This window comes from Triplophysa rosa, linkage group LG8, assembly GCF_024868665.1.
Source record: "Triplophysa rosa linkage group LG8, Trosa_1v2, whole genome shotgun sequence".
Taxonomy (NCBI): Eukaryota; Metazoa; Chordata; class Actinopteri; order Cypriniformes; family Nemacheilidae; genus Triplophysa; species Triplophysa rosa.
In genome coordinates this window covers 2,237,251-2,260,821 of record NC_079897.1, presented here as the reverse complement: position 1 = coordinate 2,260,821, position 23,571 = coordinate 2,237,251, and the positions used below count along the sequence as shown (strand labels likewise).

General features: G+C 37.7%; 3 protein-coding genes across 6 annotated transcripts in view; 2 read left to right on the top strand and 1 right to left on the bottom strand.

Annotated features, from left to right (window-relative positions):
• The window catches only part of LOC130557753 (raftlin-like), an 80,450-nt gene extending 72,775 nt beyond the window's left edge, over positions 1-7,675 (bottom strand). For 3 of the 4 annotated variants that reach the window (XR_008963343.1, XM_057339768.1, XM_057339770.1), the window contains exon 1: positions 7,167-7,673. The gene's annotated coding sequence lies outside the window, so the exon portion shown is untranslated. Of the gene's footprint in view, positions 1-7,166 lie in introns of all 4 variants that reach the window. The other variant, XM_057339771.1, reaches the window with a different exon arrangement.
• Positions 7,676-12,193: 4,518 nt separating this feature from the next.
• Positions 12,194-15,174, top strand: LOC130558289 (cysteine-rich venom protein ENH1). Its single transcript, XM_057340634.1, has 7 exons — positions 12,194-12,284; positions 12,396-12,496; positions 12,704-12,794; positions 13,764-13,906; positions 14,288-14,373; positions 14,581-14,663; positions 14,787-15,174. The coding sequence occupies exons 2-7, from the start codon at positions 12,485-12,487 to the stop codon at positions 14,927-14,929; spliced, it is 558 nt and encodes a 185-aa protein (XP_057196617.1). The 5' UTR covers positions 12,194-12,284; positions 12,396-12,484; the 3' UTR covers positions 14,930-15,174.
• A 2,870-nt stretch (positions 15,175-18,044) lies between these two features.
• Positions 18,045-23,571, top strand: part of LOC130557806 (inactive phospholipase C-like protein 2) — a 47,062-nt gene continuing 41,535 nt past the window's right edge. Inside the window, exon 1 of the mRNA XM_057339869.1 lies at positions 18,045-18,154. The gene's annotated coding sequence lies outside the window, so the exon portion shown is untranslated. The remainder of the gene's footprint in view (positions 18,155-23,571) is intronic.

Below are 23,571 nucleotides of genomic sequence, written 5' to 3'. Positions count from 1 at the left end.
AACCTTAAAAACGTTAACCTTTTGTGGGGTGTTCAGATCTTTGGTCCCTGTTTTCAATGTTTAAAAAAATCGTCCAATTATTTGTTTTGTCAACCTCAAATATTGAATTTTTTTTTCATTGATGTGATTTAACAGAAGTAAATGTCAAGTATTAACCCTATGCACAGCAAAATCGCCAGTGTTAAAAAATGTCAAATAGTGTGGATTATATATACACTGTGAGAGTTAATTTGACATTTTTTAACACTGGCGATTTTGCTGTGTGCTCTCTGTGTTAATAATTAGGATAAAGTAAACGTCTGTACAAATATTTTTACAAAAATGTTATTGCTGTATTGATTTAAAAACTAAATGATGTCCTGCAATTATTGGCTGAGAAACAAAAACACGAACACCGCAAAAGGGTTGAGTTGACTTAACTTGGTGCTCTTGTACTTAAATCAACTTTGTGCTTGTATGAATGATATCATAAACATAAACTCGACTCTCCACAGAAATACACAAAAAACTGCATGTTTGTTGTGCATCTTCATTTGTGTAATGAAATACAATTTGATGAACACCGTCCATGTGTTCATCATGAATCACCTGAACTATTACACACAAAACTATTATGTACAACAAAACAACATCAATAATAGCTTTACAGAAAAATCTCTTTTTGTTTGTTTAAATGTCCCATTAGTTCTTATTTTTGACCAAACATAAAAAGTCAAAATATTTAGGTGCAAAGGCTTACACTATTTCTCAAAGCAAATTTTAAGTGTTTAGATATTATTATGTTAATGAAATAGAGTTTTAAGTTTAGGATTTTAAGTTTATGGATTTTGTTACTCTATGTTCAATGCGCTGAAATTGGTGTAATTTTAAGAGTTGCACTTGGTTATATTAAGACATTTGCGCTTACTGCTTTTAGAGAGACATTCCGACTCAAAAACACAATTCTTCCTTTGACCCGCATTCTTTAATGTGGCAAATAAGGCGAAGCGGCACAAGGCACCGTTTCCCGTCCTGTGTTTGTGTCCGTTCAACAGGGAAAATGCTCTCCTGGGGTGAGAGGCAATGCCTCTGTTTTAGCTTCCTTCCTAGACGCTCAGGCCCTAACAAAGACCCCTTACCTGCACATTGTGGGGAAACGTCTAAGGAAGGTCTACTTTTAAAATGTACTATGGAAGTATCAGAAAAGTAGTGAGATGGCTTTTAATGGCTGAATCTTTTCTTTTTAAATGAGAGCTACACATACGAACACCATGTTTTATACTCGGTGTGTGTGTGTGTTTAAATGAGAAAGGCAAGCTTAAACAAGATGTCACAGTATAATTTAGACATAGACTGGGGTTAATTGGTGTCTTGGGAAAGCGTTCCAGCTTTATGTGCCCACTCGCTCCAGACCCCTTCATACTTCCAGACTCCTTCAGTGCTTGTTTAGATAATTAGAAGAAATAGGAACCTGTGTATAATAAAAGCCACAATTATAGAAAAAATGCAGTATGTAGACACACTGAAAATCTTTTCAGAGATTGTCTCAATAAAACCCCTTTTGCTGTAGCCCTATAGGGAAGGAGGGGGGGGGGGGGTGAGACACTTCCTCTTTTGTTCAGTGTGAACCGAGAAAACCCATCCTCTCAGCGTCCAAGGTCTGGGCACGGCCATGCTGGAAACCCAGACAGAGTGGATGGAATTGCCATGGGAACGAGCCCCTTGACAACGATTTCATACTTAGGAGAAGAAAAGAGAGCAATATCTCCAGTCTGTGTATTTCTCCCTTAATCCACCTTTCATGAGATATTTTCTCATGTTCCGTTTCTCTCTCTTGATTTTATTCTCTCTGGTTATAATTTCGATTATGTGCCATTTTACGGATGTCTGTTGATTTACGAAATGAGCCACGTGTCTATGTAAGTCGACCTGTGTATTATTTGTACTTGTGCGAATACTAATGGCCTTTAATGTTATTTATTGTGGAGTGGTGTAAAAATACACGCAGGACGTGTCCCAAACAAGTCAAGACGAAAAGTAAGGGCTTGTTATTAATGCAGATTGCAAAGCAGAATTTAGTTGTTTGAGGTTGCCAAGCAACCTCACAACGGTCCATATTAATATAGCCTACAATTCAATGGATGTGCACTTAGATCAGCTCTTTACAACAGCTTCAAATGTGCCGGATAGAATTTAGTATTTTAAGAATTTTATGATTTTTTTACTGTTTTGAATTTGACAATTTTTAGCCAAACAGAGACCGGAAGTTAACTTACGGTCAAGCTTGTGCGTCCAATGAAAACGTCTATAATCATATACAAAAATAAAATAAATGTACTTAAAAGGTTCTTCACAGCGATGCCATAGAAGAACCATTTTTGGTTCCACAAAGAACCATTCAGCCAAAGGTTCTTTAAAGAACCATCTCTTTCTTACTTTTTTATATTCAGATGTTAAATGTTCTTTATGGAACCAAACGGTTATTCTATGTCATCGAAGAACCTTTAAAAGCACCTTTTTTTACATTTACTTTTTTTTAAAGAGTGTATGTATAGAGTCCGTGATTGTTTTCAATTTTTTCCACATTTAAAAATAATATTAAACACAGCAAAACTATGGAATAACACAAATGTAACTTTAGGAATGCTAAGACTAATAAAAAAAAACTTTGTCTAGAATTTGCAGAAATGTTCTGAGCTCTAATTGGCTGATTTTCATCATTATTCAGTCCTCCATTTCAAACATCATTTTTCAGTAAATATAAATATATCAGCACGACGTAGTACTGAAAATTACTTATGCTTTGATATGCTATTGTGGTACCTGTGAGAAAATGTGTCACTCAGTATTAGTCAGTAAATTCGCAATATGAAAAAAAGAGCATCCCCGGCTTAAAACAACATGTGCACATTCCAAAGAAAATAATCGCTGATCTGCATTCGCCTCCAGCCATTTCTGTATTACGACAAAACAAAGCCCAAGTTCTTTTGCGCTCAAAACAAAGTATCGACACGTCCTTCTTAAGCATTACTCAATCAATATCACAGCAATTTTCCCAGTCGCTCATTACAAAGCGAGTCAATGTGTCTAAAAGAACTATTCAAGGGCCTTTAATTTCTCGCCTTGAATACCGGAAGCGTGTGTTTTCCTGCAGCGTTTGCATAATTCTTGCTTTGATTATTCTCTGTTACGCCGAGGCTTTGCCAGCGGCCTGAATATTTGTGGTAAAAGCTCATTTCGGCAACAGGAGGGAAGAATCAAATCTTCGCATACATCCGGAAAGCGCAATCCCTTCGATGTGGCACCTCGCGAGGGGGGAACAAAAATGACTATTCATCTTCCATCAAGACGCATGGCTAAGTTGCGTTCTATCCTCTCGACTGACTCAGCGGAGGAGAAGGTGCAGACAACAGTGAGTGCGGCATCTGATTTGTAGGCTGTTTAATCACAGGAGAGGGTGAGCGTTTTCTCCCGGAGATCTGTTCTCCAACGCTGGTCCTAATTGAATGTGAGGAGGGGCCTTTCAAAGACCTCAGGAAAGCTTTTGGCGGAGAGGTCCGAGAGAGACAGTGACAAATAGTGCGTCGGTCGTTTGCGAGTCACGTCTCCTGAAAGTCGTAATTAAGTTTCAAATGCACTAAAGCCCTCCAATTATCTAAATTAGATTTAATTGAGCACAAGAGAGGATTTTTTTTGTTCAAATTAGGTTACTAAAATATTGGAGCTCGACGTGTATTAATCACGATCTAAACACAGCAGGCCAGCTGCTGAGGAGGATACAGGTAGAATAAGCGGTTGTCATGAAAAGACGCAGTTATCAAAAGCTTCACAAAGAGATCTGGGGCCTGATGTAGAAACGTTGCGTACACACAAAATGGACATTGGGCTATGCAATTTTCCACACACATATCGGGATTATTATCAAGACCTTAACCATCCATATGTACACACTTTTTGGGATGAAATCCGAGTTTTACACACAAGGCCAAAGGTTGTAAGAAAGACACTCATTTTTAAGTAGCAAATGATCTCTGAACACTGAAGCAATGTGAACTGTATCCAGGAAACAGACCCTTGATGTGTCAACAGTCAACTTTCATTGTGAAACCTTGATGCTGAATCACACATTTTCCGTCTGAAATGAAAAAAGCAAATCAAAGTAGTCAAACAGCATGACATGCAACCTAAATCCTGGGTGCCATCACCAGTAACCGAAACAAGAAAAAACAGATCTTTAAAGAGTAAATATTTTGTGATTTTTAAGGTCCTGCTTTGGTTTATGGAGTGTCCAACAACAAGTTTACGTACATACAAGGTGTAAAAGCACTTTCATTTTCTAAAAATAGGCAGTTATTATTGCCTTACTTACTGACGGACTCTCAAATGATTCGTTCGGCGATTCATCTGTCTAATCCCCTCCTTTCTGTCAGCCGACTCTGATCTGATTGGTTAGATGGTCTAGTCTGCTGATTGGTCTACTGCGTACTGCATCGCACATCGACCGAGTGACACAAATATGGCGCAGAACTGAAATTAGAACGACAGACGACTCGTTCGCGTGACTCGGTCGACTCCTTTTTTCCCAAGCCAACAACTTTGTTATTCGTTCACTTTCGGCTTTACAACTCGGCAGACTGCTTACATTCACACACAGCGACATTACACACAGCATGAAATGTAGTTTTAAGGACATAATCGTTATAAAAATGCAGATTTTGGCTTTGCTTCTTTCAAAAAAGTCTCCTGCGTCTCAAAGAAAGGCAAATCCACAAGCAACAGTCAAAATGGTCTGAGCCATGAGACACATTCATGTTATAGCTCTATGTTCTTACAGTTTTCTCTTTAGGCGTTTGCTAAGACAAAAACTTCACTATTTCTATATTCTACTTTCATTTGTGAGGCTCTTTGTGACATGAAAGATGCATTTAAACCTTTTTCTAAGACATTCTTCTCTGGTGGACAATAAAATATTCCTCCTCAAGTCTTCACAAGGCTTGTATAATTTTATTCAACTGAAAGTCAACTATTTTACGTTTCAATTTTTACAAGAATTATCTGAGAACTGTCTCATAAATAATAAAAGCGTGCTGTTATTTTTCGCAGTGATCACACTTGTGATTTTATTATTTGGAGCATAACTGAGAACTCTTCTAGAGAACTGAAAGAGCAATTTCTGAGCTGACAGAGGAAGTCAGCGTTCTTCGCTACTGTTTACTGCAACAGTAAACTTTAATAGAGAGTTTGTGTGGGGTCGGAGGTGACTAGCCCGTGATGTGATGCTCAAGATTCCTTCATGACAACAGCAGCTCTGTGTGTTTGCTCCTGAGGCGCTCGGCACAGCGCGACTGAACGCTCACAGCCTCTGTACCGCTGTCTGGAACTGATTTGTATTCTCTTTTCATTTTTTACATTCTTTTCTTAAGAGGCATTTACACTGAAGTTATGTTCAGCGAGAGCTATATTGAATAGCTGGTAGAGCAGGAATGTGTTAATCCGGTGTCAGTGTGAGCGCTCATTTATAATGTGTCTAGATGTTTATACCACAGAATAATCGGCTGAAAGATCAAGTCAAGTGGTCGTAAATTTATTTTTTAAATCCATTGGTATAAAAAAGAATTGTGTAGAAAAATGCATAAAGTTTAAATAAAAGACCAGACAAACAAATATAGTCCTCGTGGTTTCTGTTTGATTATTTTATAAATATTATATTTGATCTAATTGCCCACTAATATCACAACTTATTAAAATTTTAATAGAAATAGCACAGAATAGCCATCAAGTAAATTGGTCCCATATCTTGCTCCACATAACTGAACAGTAGGCTAATAGAGCGTTGACTACGAAGTGTTACAAATATAGGAACTAAAAAGAACATTGGCTAAAATTAGAATAAAATAGAAAAGCGTAGAGTTGACAGGAACGGATGATTAGGCTCCTCCCCAGTGTTAAGAATTGTAATTATTTTGCTATAGAAAGTAGACATTTCTAAGTGTGAAGCGTGGGGAGCTTTTAGTACGTTTTCTAAGTATTCATTTTATAATTTCTCTAGGCATGAACAGCGTGAACGTGAAGTGTAGTCTGATTGGCTGTGCCTGTGCCACGTCACATTTTTACGTCCACCGCGGAGACCGCACTGTGCGCATCACGCTCCGAGCGCGTTAAAGGTAAGAATTTATTTAACTTAAGCAGCAAAACGCATATAATGTTTGCACATGCATTTTTGCATGAAAGTCAACTCAAGCTGTGTAGCAGCTAATAATACAACCGAGGTGTTTGTAAACTGAAGACGCGGCTTGACGCGATTCATAGCGTAACGTTACTTTTTTCTCGCGCAAGTAACGTTAGGGTTCGCATCCGATGTTTTATTCTCCCACGATTTACTTTTAATTCTCGTTCTCTCACCAAACGTTGTTTTAGATGTTAAAGAACAACAAGCCAACAGTCGAGCAGTAAAGTCAGGTGAGCAGTTTTCCCTGTCTGTCAGAATCGCACACGTGACAGAAGAGTGAAAATAAAAACCGTTGATCTGTGTGATCGGATATAGGAGCGCGCCCGTGTGCGTGCGCGTTATTAGATCAAGGCAAGACTTTTGGTGTTAAGCATCACACGGTGGCAAGCTTGTGGCTTCCTTCCATGATTGATTTTTTTCACTGGTGTTATGATAAACAGACAGCCGGTAGCCTATTATGAAGTCTTTACCCTTCAAAACAAAACGTTTGGACAAATCAGTTTTATACAGATCTATTTAATACAGATCTATGATACAGGTGGATCTGTGTATCACAAATGAAGAGCCTCATGGATCTCACATTTGTCTCTTAAGAAAAAGACCTCAGTAATCTCACGTGTCTAGTTTCTCAGTTTCTTCTGAGATCTCAACGATATTTCACACCGTACTCGCAAGATACCAAATCTTCCTTGTAAGTCAAAGATTTTACATGAAGTTCTTCCAAAACCAAATAATGTGAGTTATACTGTCTACTGTAGCTCTATACTCCACGGTTTGTGATGTTTTTAATTATAATTGAAGATTTTTAAACATAAAAAACATGAGATTCAAGTAAAAAATGACTGCGAACTCTATTAATTCTCCTGGGCTATGAAAGAGCAATCGAAATCAACTCCGTTTTGACCAGGCTTAAGACTTATTGACATGCAGCAGGGAGAAAATTAAACAGCGATGTTACCTGTCTTGAAGGTGCCGGCACGCAGACGCTGCAAGTTTAAGTGACTGACCAGAAGTCAAGCTGTTGAGCGACTCCACTGACCGACGTGTGAACCGCAAGAAGGATGGTCACTGGATTCAAATCTCCTTTGATGTGTCGGCACAAAAACAACAATAAGATCCGTGCTCCCCGAGATGCCAAGCGGACGGGTCCTCCTGCGGCAGGCGGCTAACGGAGCGCAGAAAATACACTTCGCGTGCTGCTGTTTAGGTCATGCTCAAAGTATGTGCAATGTTCTGCAAGCTCAGAGAAACCACATCCTCTGATATACCTCCCTCTCCTGCTGTGCTGTGCTCTCTCTCTCTCTCTCTCTCTCTCTCTCTTTCACTATCTCTCTCTGAATGTCTGAAATGACAGTCCAAGCTGATCCAGACACTGTTCTCTCTCTCTCTCTCTCTCTCTCTCGCTCGTTCGCTCGCTCTCTCTCAGCTCCTTCAGCAACCGACACAGTTCCTGCCCACCAACTGAAGGCTGAAGAGGAGGGAGGTACTCGGAGTGAGAGAGAGAGAGGGAAATGCCTCAAAGTGGAAACAGAAAATGTTAAAGAGGAGGTGAAAGGAGAAGTTAATGTTAGAAATAGCTGTGGCATGACAAAGCAGTGATGAAAACTCATCTGAGGATTGAGAGAAATGACATACCACCTTTTAAAGCCATACAACGGTGAATTTAAGAATTGGAGATCTCAAGCAAATCTCAAACTATGCTCAGATTAACAAAGATTTTAACAAACATCTCATCAAATCAAACATTGAATTGTAACATTGTAGTTTCAACAATTGTCTCATATCATCAATTTTAATAAGAAACATCTCAGACAAAGTCGACGCTTAAATGAGAAGTAAGCAATAACGGTTCTTTAACTGTGGCTTGTTCAGAGGTGAGAAAGTTGGTCTGCGTCTGCCGTCCCCCGGTAGTGGAATGTATTTTTTATGAACCCTGGTCGTGGCCCCCTATAGCTATGAATCCATTATTCAGACCGGTCTGCGAGAGAGGGCGCGGACCACTGACACGGAACGCACACGGTCACCCTTCACCAAAACACATCGTCCCGGCTGGATCGAACCACATGGCATGTTTAAAAGAATGTTCAGGCATTTCCTTCATAACCATCACGTCTCTGTGATGATGATAAACACCCATTTCATCAGGTTTTTATGTAGAATATTGGCCTTAAGGCACATGCTATGATTGATGTTCATATTTCAAAGGCTGTAGATACTGATTCAGTGTGCAGAGGTACACAACCGACCGCAGGACACAAATTAATCACGGACATGAGATGAAAGCACTAGGATATTTGTGGAAGAGGAAACTCCCGGCAGCTGATTTATGTCAAGTGTACTTGCTGATTATTATGAGGTAGACTGTCAAATTACATAATTTATTATTTAAATACAACACTTTAACCCTGTATATTTTATACGGTAGTGTGAATGTGTTATTTCCCAAATGGCCGACTACTTTAAAATCATTTAAATTCTGGAGAAAAGAGTGTTTTTTAAAAAGTGAGACAATGAGAAAATGATCGGCCAAAAGGTGAGATGTTCTTGCATCCATGGATGCACAACAGATGCTCTTTGGAGCATTCTTAGATCTACATTTATTCAAACATGCAGTCTACTTGAGCACTTTACTCAAGTTGTTGTATAAGTTATTACATTAGAGAGAGAAAAAAACCCAATTTGATCAGTTTTCCCTGAACCTCCTTTAGACACACAAGAAATGTAGTTCATTACTCTTTATGCCTCTTTATTTTGTATTGATGTCACCGATTTGCTTTACATCAAACATATATTTCAACCTTTCAGTTTTTTTTCACATGTAGGGCACTGCTATCAAAACCTGTGAATTCATATTTCTTCCTAAACATGAAAACATGCACAATTCTTGTTTTAAGGTAAGACGACCTCAAACGTCACATCTGTGTGATTGTAATATTGATGCCACTCTGCCATCTGCTGTTCAAAACTGTTTTTACAATAAGTATAACATTGAAGCTGATGTTTTCATTCGCTCTTTTGGTGAGAAGGTATTTGAGGACAGATGCTTCTATTTCTTTTGTTAATTTTATGTCTGGTTTAATAAATGAAGTCAAGTTAGACAGGCTGCAAATAACATGAGGGATTTAATCAATGACAGCAGTCTTCTCCGTCTCAAACTCATAATTCATACCTGCAGTTTTTATGAGCTCATATTATTTTAGTGACTACATGGACTATTTGTACTTTTTATTATTTCAATGTCAGACTGCACAACTACAACGTGAAGCGTTAGAAAACGAAAAGGTATTAAAATGTCATATGGAAAAAAGATGAATATAGATGTTTAAAAAATAGTTAATGTCTATGTTATGTTATTTACAGCACCCGCAAAAAGGGAAAACGCATTTAATGGTAAACATATAGACCACTTTGGAAGACATAAACAATGCTGGTCCAGAAGAACTTCCTGTTTCAGTTTTTTCATAAACGTTTAAAGTCACCATGAAATCAAACAGGAAAATCCGAAGTGTTTTACCCAGTGTTGCATTTGCGCTTGTAATCTTTCATTAAAAACATTAAGCTCCTCTCCCCCTCTTAACAACAACTCTTCACCACACGACATAAGCAACAAAAAAGAGGAAGGACTGTCCAATGGCCAGGCATTTTTATCACTTCCCTCCAGGCCAAACTTACCACAAACCAATCAAAAAGAGAAGGGCAAAATATAGCCCGCCCCACATTTTTTCTAATTTCAGAAGCCGTTTCACTCGGATATACATCACGATACGGAATATAAATCAATCGCAACTTCCTTTTCATGGTGACTTTACACAAAATACGGCGAACAGAACATTTATAACCGAATCAAAAATTTAAATTAATATCTTTACGATTTTCTTATGTAGGATACAAAAATAACGTGAAATAAAAACTGAAACTGGAAGTGCTTTTTGACCAGCTTTTACATCTTGCAACGTGATCTACAGGTCCCTAACCTACTGCGCATGGCCTTATTGTTTTTGAAATGATGTAAAAATCTGTTAATTTAGTAATATTTCTTTTTCTTAGGCTTGTTTTTGTTTATTTGTCTATTTGGCAGTCAATCGTTTGTTTTTAGTTAAGATTTAAAACATTGAGTTACAGTTAAATGAAATGTACAACCAAATTGATTTTACTTGACCGAATTTAGGAAAGCGACATTTATTCAGTGTATCATAGATATCCCATGCTATATTTGTAACAAAGTAATTGTCAATGTAAATTAATTTCTTTGCTGTTATGTCAGTAACCGCCTTGAGGCATATGAGATGAATGAGATCTATTTCACACTTCAACATTCTTAATCCCAAATCTGATTATTTCAAACCATGAAAAGTAATATTGTATGTTACGTGACTAACCAAGCGACCATGTAGAACATGCTAGATTTGATAAGTGTACTGTAAATATCATTTATCATTCATCAATTGTACTCAGATAAGCTTTAGACTTTGTTGTTTCAAAGTCCACCAACAAATATGCAGTAAAAGAATCTAAACCCGCCACTCCTGGGTCAGATTGATATAGTATAAAATACATACAATTATTAAAAAAAACACTGAATTAGTCTTAACTGAGTTAATTGTTAAGGTCTGAAAATGACAAGGACATATAAACCAGTTCCGTGTAATCTCTCCTAGGACTTAAGTTAAACTAAAGTTTCGTTTTATAAAAACTTTTTATAAAGTATCTAGTCTTACAGAAAATTTGACACAAATGTCTTAATACCTCTACAACAGTCAGAATACATCGCACAGAAAATGATTGAACATTATCGCTGAAAGATTTGCAATAATACCACATATTCTATAACGCCATGTATTTCATAATTTAGCTTTTTTCATGATGTCTTCATTTCTGTGCAATATTCCTCACGTCTGTACTGTTTGTTGTACTGTGTGTTTTGCGTTATCGAAATACATGCGAATTGAACTGAGCTGTTTAAATTCATCTACATCAAATTTAAGCACGGTCATACATTCAGTCACGTGTAAACTCACTGTTAGCAAATCATCTTAGTCATGGTGAAACTGTACAATAGGTTATTTTAGTTGCAAATCCACTTGAATGTGTTTTTAGAGTGTCAAGAAAACCTTTTAATTTCCCTGACAAATGACAACACACAATGGCGGGCATTACGCTAAAAGAGTCCAAACACAACACGCCGTGGGTGTTTGAAAGAAGGCCAAATCTAGTTTCTATTTTCTTGAGATAACCCTACTTTGACTAATAGCTCTTCACAATAGAAGTATAATCAGCATTCATTGAGTTAACGGTCTAATCCACTGCCACGTTGTCTGTTTCATTGCTCTGTTTGCTAGGTCTTTAGTGGCCTTGCTTCATTCTTCTGTGAATTAACCACCCTCCCGCTCACAATCTCGTGTTTGCTTCTACTCTAAACCTCTCAAGTTTGTATTGTTTCGTGAGCGAATTGCTCAAGTGTCGTCACATGAATGTCAACAGTGACATGTGAAATCGTTCTTTAGCGCGAGACGCTGCATGTATAAAAACAAGATCGAGACGCTTGGTAAGAAGCACGACTGCAGAGACATCTCCATTTATACGAGCAGGTGAGGATTAGAGCTACGCCTGGAGCTTTGATTTGCAAATATTTTATAATATTTAAGAGATTTATTCAACTTTTTATATCAGTTAAAGTGCAAAAAGTATAAAAAAAATATATTTGGACTGAAGATTTGTTTTGAAATACTGTTCATCTGAATCGATTGTAGATCTCCGAGCAGGACCTTGTGCAAAATGCTCGTGTCGATTCTTTACGTCATTGCATTGCTCCACGTGAGCTCTGCCTCAAGTGTGGTAAGTTCAATTTCAATACATTTGCGTTCTTTTTTGAGCATATAATGGGCTGTCTTGTTGATCACGTACTTGTAACTGCTTATGCTGTAGGTTATTTGCATAATACAGTGCATTATTAAAAATGCATTTTATTTGATTAAAAGATAGTCAAATTAAGCTGTGAAGAAATCGTCTAACTCATAATATTTGTCTGATTCATCATGTATGCGTGTCTCATACCTGCGGTGGCGATTATAGTCAGGTGAGCGCTACACGTCAACACACTGCCCGCTATACATCTGATCAGACGTTCATTTACATCATCAGACACGACCTCAAACTGACTGTTGTGTTGTGTCGTGTATCTTCACAGATGTCAGTACGAGCCTGGCGTCTGTACAGCAGGAGATTGTGGATGTTCACAACGCCTTTAGAAGAGCCGTGGAGCCGACGGCCAGCGACATGCTGAAAATGGTCAACTACTTACTATTTGCTTTACTATGTAAAATTATACATTTACTTTGATTAATTAGAAATCATGGTTGCAATTTCACACGATAAATTCTCCTAGCAAAAGAACCTTTGCATTGGCATGTTTAAACAGACCTGAGACTGGTTTTTGTGTTGAATAGCACTGGTTTAAAGGATAGCGTCGTTTCACATCTTCTGTCTGATTTTCAGAGCTGGAGTGACACAGCAGCTCAGTCGGCCGAGGGCTGGATCAGTCAGTGTAACATGACACACGGACCCCCGAGCTCCCGCACGATTGATGGTACCAAACTTACAAACCATCTCAGTTCAGTAGTTTCAAAGCTGTTGTTTTTCCACAGAGAAATACAAGACTAAATCATACTTTTATTATGAAACTACACTTTAAAGATGTGCTCTGTTATAAGACGACAGGTTTAAGGTGACAGACAGTTCACACAAAAATGAAAATTCTGTCATCGTTTACTCACCGTCTTGTCATTTCAAACCTGTGTGACTTTCTTTCTTTCTTTCTTTCTTTCGCAGAACACAAAAGTAGATATTTTGACGAAAGTTGGTAACCAAACAGCACTGGACCCCATTCACTTCTATTGTATGGACTCCAAACCACTGCAAGTGAATGGGGTCCAGTTAACAACATTTTTCACAAAATATCTTCTTTTGTGTTCTGCGGAAAAAAGAAAGTCATACAGGTTTGAAACAATAAATGATGACTGAGTTTTTATTTTTGGGTGAATTATCACTTTAAGGTCACTTTTAAAGGAACAGTTCACCTGAAAATGAAAATTCTGTCACATTTACTCACCCTCGAGTTGTTTCAAATCTGCATGAATTTATTTGTTCTGATCAACGAAGAGAAATATATTTGGAAGAATGCTTGTAACCAAACAATCCGTGGCCACCATTGACTGCCATAGTAGGAAAAAATGCTTTATAAACTTCTTTGTTCTGTTGAACACAAAAGAAGATATTTTGAAGAATGTAGAAAAGCAAACAGTTCTGGGGCACTTTTGACTACCATCGTCATTTTTCCTACTATGGTCGACAATGGTGGCCAGGAAGTGTTTGGTTACAAGCATTCTTCCAAATATCTTTCTCTGTGTTCGTCAAAACAAATAAATGAATACAGATTTGAAACAACTCGAGGGTGAGTAAATGATGACAGAATTTCTATTTTTGGGTGAACTGTCCCTTTACAGTAAATGATGTGTGTTTTGAATTACTAAATGTAATGTCTCTCTTTAATTGACAGGATATGAATTGGGTGAAAATCTCTTCAAGTCCTCTGCGGTTTATCAGTGGAGCGATGTGGTGTCTGCTTGGCACAGCGAAGTCAAGAATTATGAATATCCTGTTGGATCCACCAACGGCGAATCGATCGGACATTACACACAGGTAAAAAACCCCACAGAAATACAATAAAGGTGCGGTGTGTAATTTACGCATCATTAGCACCAGACAGAATCCACATGTGTTTGCTTGAATGTCTGAGAGCCAGAGTGTTTTTTTTCTGAGCTAATCGCTTGAGCTATACTATAAATCTATATGATTCCTCTGTCTGCAGACAAAGAGAAACATGCGAATGTTAACTGTTTTTGCATTTTTTATTTTAATAAAATGCAATAGTAATGCAGAAATTAACTGCTAATTAATTATATGTTTGCATGTGTATTACATATGTGACTTTTTATAGACCATTAAAGTTTAGTTAAAGGTCAAATCACAGGCTTGAGGTTCAAGATGGAGGTGTCTCATGCTAAACTGTGAATATTTAAGGTGGTGTGGTACAGCTCATATGAGGTCGGCTGTGCCGTGGCTCAGTGCGGAAGCTATTACTTCTACGGATGCCATTTTTTCCGCGCGTATGTTACTGCTCTGTTTCTCTTTATATAAATATTTTTACTTTTCCTCTTCCTATTTTACTCCTTTGTTTCATTTCTGAACATTATGGATGTTCTTCCAATAAGATTATTAAATATGATCAAAAAATCTAAATATTAGGTTGTCGTTTATGAAAATGTGTTTGACAACTCAATTGATTTATTTCTATATTTATTTATTCATTTCAGAGGAAATTTTAAAGGAGTACCACCATACTCACTGGGAGCCCCGTGTGCCGCCTGCCCCAACAACTGCGAAGACAACCTCTGCAGTAAGTACACATCTGTTTTCTGCACAGTCCAACACATTTCTCATGACCTGTGTGGTCACAGTTTGCATTACAGAATGTTTGATTTATGCCTCATTGACCTTTGATTCTGTCTGTTGTCTTTAGCTAATCCTTGTCCGTATATCAACCAATTCATCAATTGTGACGCATTGAAAGAAGAGGCCACTTGTGACAACTACTATGTGAATAAATGGTGTCCTGCTAGCTGCCAGTGTGAAAATGAAATCATCCCTATTGCACGTAAATAAATTCTTTAGGTCTTCCATTAAGGGCTGCCAAATCTGATCATTTGCCTTTAGCGTTTCTGTCTTACTGTGAAATTTGCTTATTCTTGAATCATTTTTTGTGACAATTCAGGACATAAATCTTGTAATTTTTCTATGTGAATGACCTCAGATATGACTGGATTTCTAATATAAATAATAAACAAGAATATAGAGATTTTACAGCACTGTACAATGGTATTGTTTTGGAAAATGATATTACCTCATCCTCTGTTTTTTAGTAAAGCTTACACAATCAAATATAAGTAAAACCATTTGTGTTTTGTGAGTCATGTTTGAGTGTCAAGGGCAAAACTAGAACAACTCAAATAAATTAGAAACAGACGATACTCAGACACTAAACATTCTGTACAGTCTTTATTGTCTAAAAATGTGTTACATTTTTTGTACTTATTATGGTCTATAGAGTAATAATCGCAAACGAACCATGATGGACATAATTAGGTGCCACCCTAATCATTTTTTAAATATTTTGCATCTTGTCAGGAATGAAATTGGTTGTCCAGACTTTTAGTTTTTGACAAGCCAAGGTGAATTACTAAAAAACACGAAACAGTTACAATAGAAACAAACTTTTTACTCTTTGTAACTGATTGTTTTCTAACATACATACAGTAAAAGCTGACATTTTAAGAAATATAAATATACAGTTTTACTACCCAAAAATGTAGCTTTTTTCTTGTTGTCTAGCATATGTCAACATTATTATATATAATAAAAAAGAAAAACATATGTGCTTTAAAAAATAGTATGTTATTATTGTAATCCCATAAGGCTTAAAATGTACAACAAACATAATTGTTATTATTTTATTTATAAGTGCATTTATTCTTTAAAGAAATACATGCATTAAATATTACAGTATTGCACATATATACACTAGTTGAACATGTAAGTAATACAGAGAGTTTTCAGCAGGTGGCTCTGTTTCACACTACATGAACAACGCAAATTTTATATTTCCTGTGTTGGAGCATATGAGTTGTGAATATTAAAGCATTTAACTGCAGCTGTCTGCTGTGTTTTTTGGGCAAATGAACAATTTTTACCTGCTTGAACCTGCTATAGTCACTATAAATATAGTGACAAAAGGTAGGCTTGACTTTTCAGGGCTGTAATAACAAATGGTTTCTATTGTATTTAATGTAAAATGACTATATTATTGGCAGATAGACGTATATCTGCAGGTTTATGTAAGATGCATCATTTCTGCATGCAATACAAAACTTGACTATATGCATGCAAAACATCTTTAGTGTTTACACAAGCCAACACTCAACGGTTCCCACATACTGATAAAATATTGAATGCACTGTATGTTGCTTTGAATAAAAGCATATGCCAAGTGCATAAATTGTGCAATGTGCTAGGATTATCTTTGGCCACAAATAACTACAGTCTACCTTTGTATGTGACAAAAGTCTACTTTTGTATTATTTTGTATGTGACTGAAGTCTTGACTGATCTTGACTGAAGTCATGTACATGTTGGACACCAATATGGCTGCCGTCAACAGCCATTAAACAATAAATCAATGTGATTAAGCCTATGATGAATATGTTTTGTGGGGAAACAACTGCATGTCTTGGTTTAAGAAACAGTACTGTCACAGCCTGACCAAGCTGACATACAGCTAGTTGGTCATCGGCTGGCTAACTTACATGTAGTTTAAGTACTGTACTAGATCAAAGATTACTTAACCATTTTATAGTTGTCAGATTTATTAGTCAGGTCAGGTGATTTAATACAGAAACTGATTTTTCAGCACATATTTTCAGCTATTGTGCAAGAGCTGCGGGTTGTTAACAGACGTCTGTCTTGACATGCACAAATCCTCTTTTTAAAATTCAGCCATTTTACTGTATAAACTTAGTATGGTTTTATTGTCATTATTTAAGTACACTCTTAAAATGTATGTTGTGGTTTTGATGACTTTATTAAATGTCGGAGAGGAATGCTTGTTGGTATACTGAATAACTTACATTAACAAAGGGTTAATAAAAGAACCCTTATGCTAAGTATTGCATTTTGGCATCTTGCACCTTTATATGGGAGACATGCATTGTGTGGCAGAGAGGTGTGTTATTTCTTTTAAAGTGGGCTTAAAATGATTACCTGGGGTACATTACAACAGAATAGAATAGAATAGAATACGAATAAGGTCAAATAACACTTGAGAGACTAGATTTTTAATCAAAAGACCAGACTATCAGACTTTCTTTAACCATGGTTTTAGTACAGTAAGGCTTTAACACGTTTATTTATTGGCAGATTGCCATCATTTATATTTTCAAGTTTTACTACAAATATGGTTGATATATGGTTACTAAGGAGCTACTAGTAAACGTTTTACGTTAGTTGGTGAAAGTTGTCAAGTCAAGTGCAACATTACGCCAGCTGCGTAATTTTAAAATGAGCTCATATTTTTTTTATTAAATTAAGTTTAAATCTAGTCCTGAAGGTTGTTGGAATAGATTTTATACACCATGAAACGATATTTCAGCGAATATTTCAGCTATTGAGCAACACCCGGGTTGTTAACAGATATGTGTCCTGACATGCATGCACTGCCATGTGAAGCCAGCAAAAATGTAACACCGCGCAAACAGGCTCTGAGTTTGGCTAAATTCACGTAGTGTGCATGGGCTGTGTATTATTTTGAGTGAAGTGAGTTCAGCAGATGGCAGTGTCTGTCAGAAAGGCTTCGGCGGTGCAACAATGAGACTTGCAACATTGTATCGTTGCAACATTGTATCACACGTACATTCGATTTCGTACGCGGCGCGCGGAGATACAATGCATCGAGTTCGACAGATGCAGCCGCGCTAACGACACTGACGGAAATTAAACCTGCAATGGCTCACAGTTTCTCCCTCATGTCTCTTCGAGAGCTCCAATCGCTCGATTCTCGAACCGACAGCTAATACTGCCAGGCACAGGCTGCTGTGCGCGCGTACGGGGCTCATGGCGGAGTTTGTCGCCGAGAACTGCGGGGTATCGTCGCCGAACTGCGGCGGGAAATCAGCCCACCCTGGCGACGAGGCGGGCGGCGGAGACGGGTGAGAGGTGTCGGTCTCGAACGGGGACTGTGGGACGTGCGGAACCGAGAACCCGGGGCTGGAAACGGCCATCCCTTCGGTCGTGCAGGATGGAAAAACTGGTATACCGCGGAAGACGAGCATTATAAAGGTAAATCATACACGGTTAATGATATTATAAAGGTTTAAATGTTGGTTTTGTGTCAAACCTCGCCCCGACACACACATACGCGATTGAGTAGCTACATCCACAGGTTCGGAGGGTCTTGTGAATGCACGGAAATCAAAGCCCAGCGTGGACATTTAATGACTGTAACGACCAGATCATGTGTTCCTCATAACCATTGTATGATTTCATAATTCACATTTCAGAGAATTGAAGTCACATGCACCTTCTTGCACGGTGTATTCGACGTCAGTGTTAACAACTCAGCCATTCCAGGCATGTTTAGTTCAGAGATATCTTGTTATTGGACTAAAGCTCACTGTAATTATGCTTCCTAACACTTATTTAGTATGTTGGCCTATATACCGCGATTATGAGGGAATTATTGGCTACCTCAGCATAATGACTAAATGTAAATGTTCACTTTGATGTAACCTAATGTTAATTTAGCTAAAACGTGCTTTTAAACACCAGAATGTTTCTTGAAATTGAACATGACTCCGATTACTCGACCACATTAGGTTTCACCAATAAAAGTCGTTTTCAAACGTGAGATTATTGAAATAGTTTCATTTTTGTAGGGTAGAGTTTCATCAAGGCCACTTTTAGTAGTGCGTTTTGCAGCTAGTAGGAAATGACAAAACGATTGTCATGTGTATGAAGGATAGAACAACGTTTTAGTTCATCTTTCAATGTTTACAACATGTCTTCATTGTAAAATGTGCCGTGTTCGGTGATTTTAACGTTTTATTGGAAAATGTTTAACCATTGGAAGGTTGTGACAGGAAACGTTGCTTTACTTCCCCTTGTTGACTTTTGAGGCACATAAAGCCATTTTGTCAGCTCGATGTGAAGATGCTGGTTTGAACAGACTTGAGTCATTACATCTCCAGTTTAGGCGGACAGATCACGTTTAGATGTTGGTCATATTTTTGCTGAGAGAAGCAGTCGGTCATACCAACACACATTGTGCAGCTTTTAAACAACCTGTTCCTTTATCTCGATTCGGTTTGGCTGTTTCCATCACGTTTGCCTCTGTGAGAATGTCATCAAATGGCCGTGTTGAATTAGGCACGAAGAATAAGTGTGACAAATGTAGCAAGGCTCGTTTAGAACAGAAGAGGAAACGCTTTCTCTCTGCTGATGTGTTTCACTGAACGTGGCTTTTAGTTCCTGTACCAGCTACAGTGTTTCCTGTGGAAAGACTTATCATTTGTTTTCAGAGCTCGGTCAGATGATGTGGTGAGATCGATAGTAGGTTTCCCACGAGTTGGCACGGGCCGGTTACCGGTTTTAAGGTATACCGAGGTTTTAAAGAATCAAGGTTTCAAAACCAAACATTTTTTTTGTGATACCTTTTCTAAGGGATGAGCTGTGCTTACGCGAACGTAATTAAATCATTAAGTCATGTCATTCATTTGACGTTTACGTTAAATATAAATGAAAGAATATTATCATTTAAAGTCTTTTTCATTTTCACCTGTCATGCATGTTCTATATGTTGCTTAAAAATAAAACGTATCGCGTCCAGTTGAAAAGTTGTTGTTTGTATACACAGACGTTTGAAAATAACACATTTTAGATGTGAGGACAAATCAATTGCAATACAACTCATCGAAATGATCAATAAACAAACATCTATTTGTATATATATTATGTTGTATCTGTATAGAATAGTGGTGCATTAGAACTCTCACTAGGACTCTCATGACCACAAACCCCACACTGTTTCACGACAACTTGTGCTGGACTAAATGTACAGTACAGGGATGTTTTTAACCCACTAATGGATAAATATATATAAAAGGGAAAGTTCTCTTGTGTTGTCTTGTGTCATTGATGGTGCTGAACTTTGATACTCACTCCACCATCAGATATATGGTGACGCTATTGACATCTGTGTCTTGTAGAGTCAAGGAAAGCTCTGACTGATCTTTGGCCGCACAATAGCCTGTCACGATGAAAGGAACAAAGTATACACTATATCAATCCTCTCCAAGTTCCTCTGCTGTTTCTGTTAACCCTTGATGAGCTTCTTTTCCTGCTTTCTCTTGTATGAAACATCTGACATGTGTCAGTATTGACAAATATATGTTATATATTAGGGATGCAATATGTGATGCAATATGCTTTTAAGTTTGTAAAATCACTTTAAAGGTCCAGTGTATGAAATTTAGTATCAAAATATATAGCCTACTTTTCTTGCAGTATAATATATAAATATGGTCTTGACATGCACTTGTTGGTTCAAATTAATTCAGAGTAATTTGGTCTGGTGTATTCAGTATTTAATCAGTCTTAGCAATAATCAATAACACTTATCTGCCTCTTTTTAAATAAGCAGAACCAAATCTGCTGTCATCTGCCTTTAAATGCATATGCAGGCAGCATTTGAAGACTATTTGAACACATTTACACATATTTATATTTGTGTACAAATGTAAACACATGTAAAACTATTCTGTGGAATTCTGCAGATTTATCCCGAATTTTAGGGTGGAATTAACAAAAAAGTCGGCAGATTCCGTATGACCCTGCTTATGAGGGAAAACAACTTGAAAGAAAAACTTTATGTGAGCAAAACCTATGAGAGGGAAGATCTACACACAACAAGATAACTAAAAGCATGTGATCATGTTATGTGGCTCTTAAAAACATAATTTGGCACCTGCTTTTTCCCCCTATAGGAGCCAATGGCTCCTTAACTGATTTTTTGTCTGGAGCCCTGACCCATGTAAACATACAGTCCAGTAGGTTCAAATCTATCATAAGAATAAAAATGAAAATAACTCAAATCTAGCTTAAAATATTCAAGGTTTTCTCGATAATAATGATATTTAGTGATTTTCATTCAATGCAAAGAAAACAACAGCGACCTATGTATGTATTTATTAAATAAGTTTAAAAGAAAAAAATGCCAATGAGGAAACTTTAATTCCATTCCGTTTGCTCAGGTTTTTTCTACTTCCTGTGGTCTGCGCAGGAGCATTGTCAGAAGCGTGCGGCGTGATGCTGCACTGCGCTCATCAACCGCCAAGCCACATCTCCAGCAAGATCCATCATGTTAAAGGGGTCATATGGCGCGAATACGTGTTTTTCTGTGTCTGTGTTATAAGTTGCCCATGCATGTATTAGACACGTAAAATTGCAAAAATTAAAGTTTGGGAACAAAAGATGCATTCTATCTAAAAGCGAATGCTCACCCAGACCTGCCTGAAACACCTCGTATAACCACACCCTCACAAATCTACGTCAGCTCGTGGTATGATTTGACTAAGACCACTTAAATGTATACGCAAGTAAGGTGGGCGTACCTGTCAGTACAATTGAAGAGGAACCTGATGTTCCAAATATGGTAAGAGGCGTTACATTTCCCTCACACGCTTGCAGTATTCGACCAATCACTACGCACTGGTTAACTGGCCAATCATAGCACACCTCGCTTTCAGAGCCATGAGCTTTGTCAAAAATCTGTGCGTTTCAGAGAGGCGGGGCAAAGAGGAGATACAAACATGCACGGTATGTGGAAATACAGCGTTTTTGAACCTTAAATCGTGTTTACACATTGCATTACATCTAAAACAAACCATAATATTCGTTTTAGCCGTGTCATATGACCCCTTTAATCTCACGGCGAGACTTTTATTATGCAAATGTTGCCTCTGCACAAATTGCATTTTTACCTTTTAAAGAACACTTTTGGCTTTCAGGAACACCGAGTGCTTTGTAAGCATGAAACCATTTTTGGCATAAAAACTAAAGTGTAGTTTGAAGCAAGGCAGAAATTGAGTGGCTGGCAGGCAACAGATGGCATCAGTAGTGAGGAAATGCTTCTCCAGTATTGTTAATGCGTAAATTTGTGGTTTGGTAAAACCAAGTTGTTCTCTCCTGTTATAGGATGTGGTTTCAACATTAACGGACATGTTCATGTTGGTCAGTAAATGGGCGTTGGCTGCATTAACCATTACCATTATTAGAAGCTCTACCAACATCACGCGGCATTATGCAAGGTTATGAAGAAATAAGTGACTTAAATCTCTTATTCAATACCAGACTTAGTTTAACCACAACAAACCCAATTTTGTTGAGTTACACAAGACAATGTCTTATTAATATCTCTTTTGTTGCATAAACCATTTCAATTTTTACTAAAACAGCAGTTTTTAACGGCTTTTACTGCTGACGGTGTGAGACCGAAGAGTCAGACCAGCCTATCCGTCAGCCTTTTTCTTCTGAATTCAGCAGAATGCTTTTATCCAGACAGTCTGTGATCAGCAGGTCAACGGATGGTTCACCCAAAAAATAAAATTCTTTCATTAACTCGTTCTGAACCTGTATGACTGTCTTTCTTCAGCACGACACAAAAGAAGATATTTTGAAGAATGTTGGTAACCAAACAACATTGAACCCCGTTGACTCCCATTGTGTGGACACAAAACCCCTGAGACATTTCTCAAAATATCTTCTTTTGTTTTCCACTGAAGAAAGACTTTACAACGTGAGGGTGAATAAATGATGACCAGAATGTTATTTTTGGGTGAACTGTCCCTTTAAGATCCGTGATGTTTCTGTATCACCATCCCACAGATGAAAATATTTATGGAAGCGTATGATGTGTGTGACATGAATGCGATAAGAATCAAGCTGTTATCAAGCGTGCGTTTAATATGCTACAGCGTGCTTGGCGACGGCCCCGGGAAACTATTTTCTATCGAGGCAACAGGCATGCAAGCACAGCTTCTTTAACTGGAATAGAGAAAGACTGAAGACTCCAAAACTGTTTGTGAAGGTTATGTTTCACATCAGCCAAGCAACAAAATCTGACAGCACACCACATTGAAAACCCATCTGGTTTCACTTTAGATTTTAAATGTAGACTGAAAAAGAAACCGTTATTGCTCCGTGGTTGCTCTTTCGTAGCTCAGAAGATTCGATGGAGTTCTCCAAATAATCTGGATTTGGGTACAACAAGTGTTTGAGTTCATATTGAGATCTTCAATAATATTGACTTTTGATTGCACACTTGACAAATCTGAGCTCACTTTGAGACATCGTTGACATTTCTTCTCAAACTCTAATGACAGAGACATTTGTGAGATTTCTGCCACTTTTTCTCAGGAGAAATATCTGAGACACACATGAGACGTTTCAATTTGCTCTCAATTTAATCTCATTGATGTCTAGGAGAAAAAAATGAGATATTAGAGAGCTCCTCTTTGATTTTTCTTTGAGTCTGAGAGTACGATGCAGTGCAAAGGCTCATGGGAACACTTGGCGGATGTGGTCGTGAAATTCTCATTAACAAACCACCCCCGCTTTAATTCATAGACGCTCATGGCCACGATCAAACATCCATGTTGCGTTGCTGTAGAAACCCTCTCTCTTTTTACAGTGACAAAGGT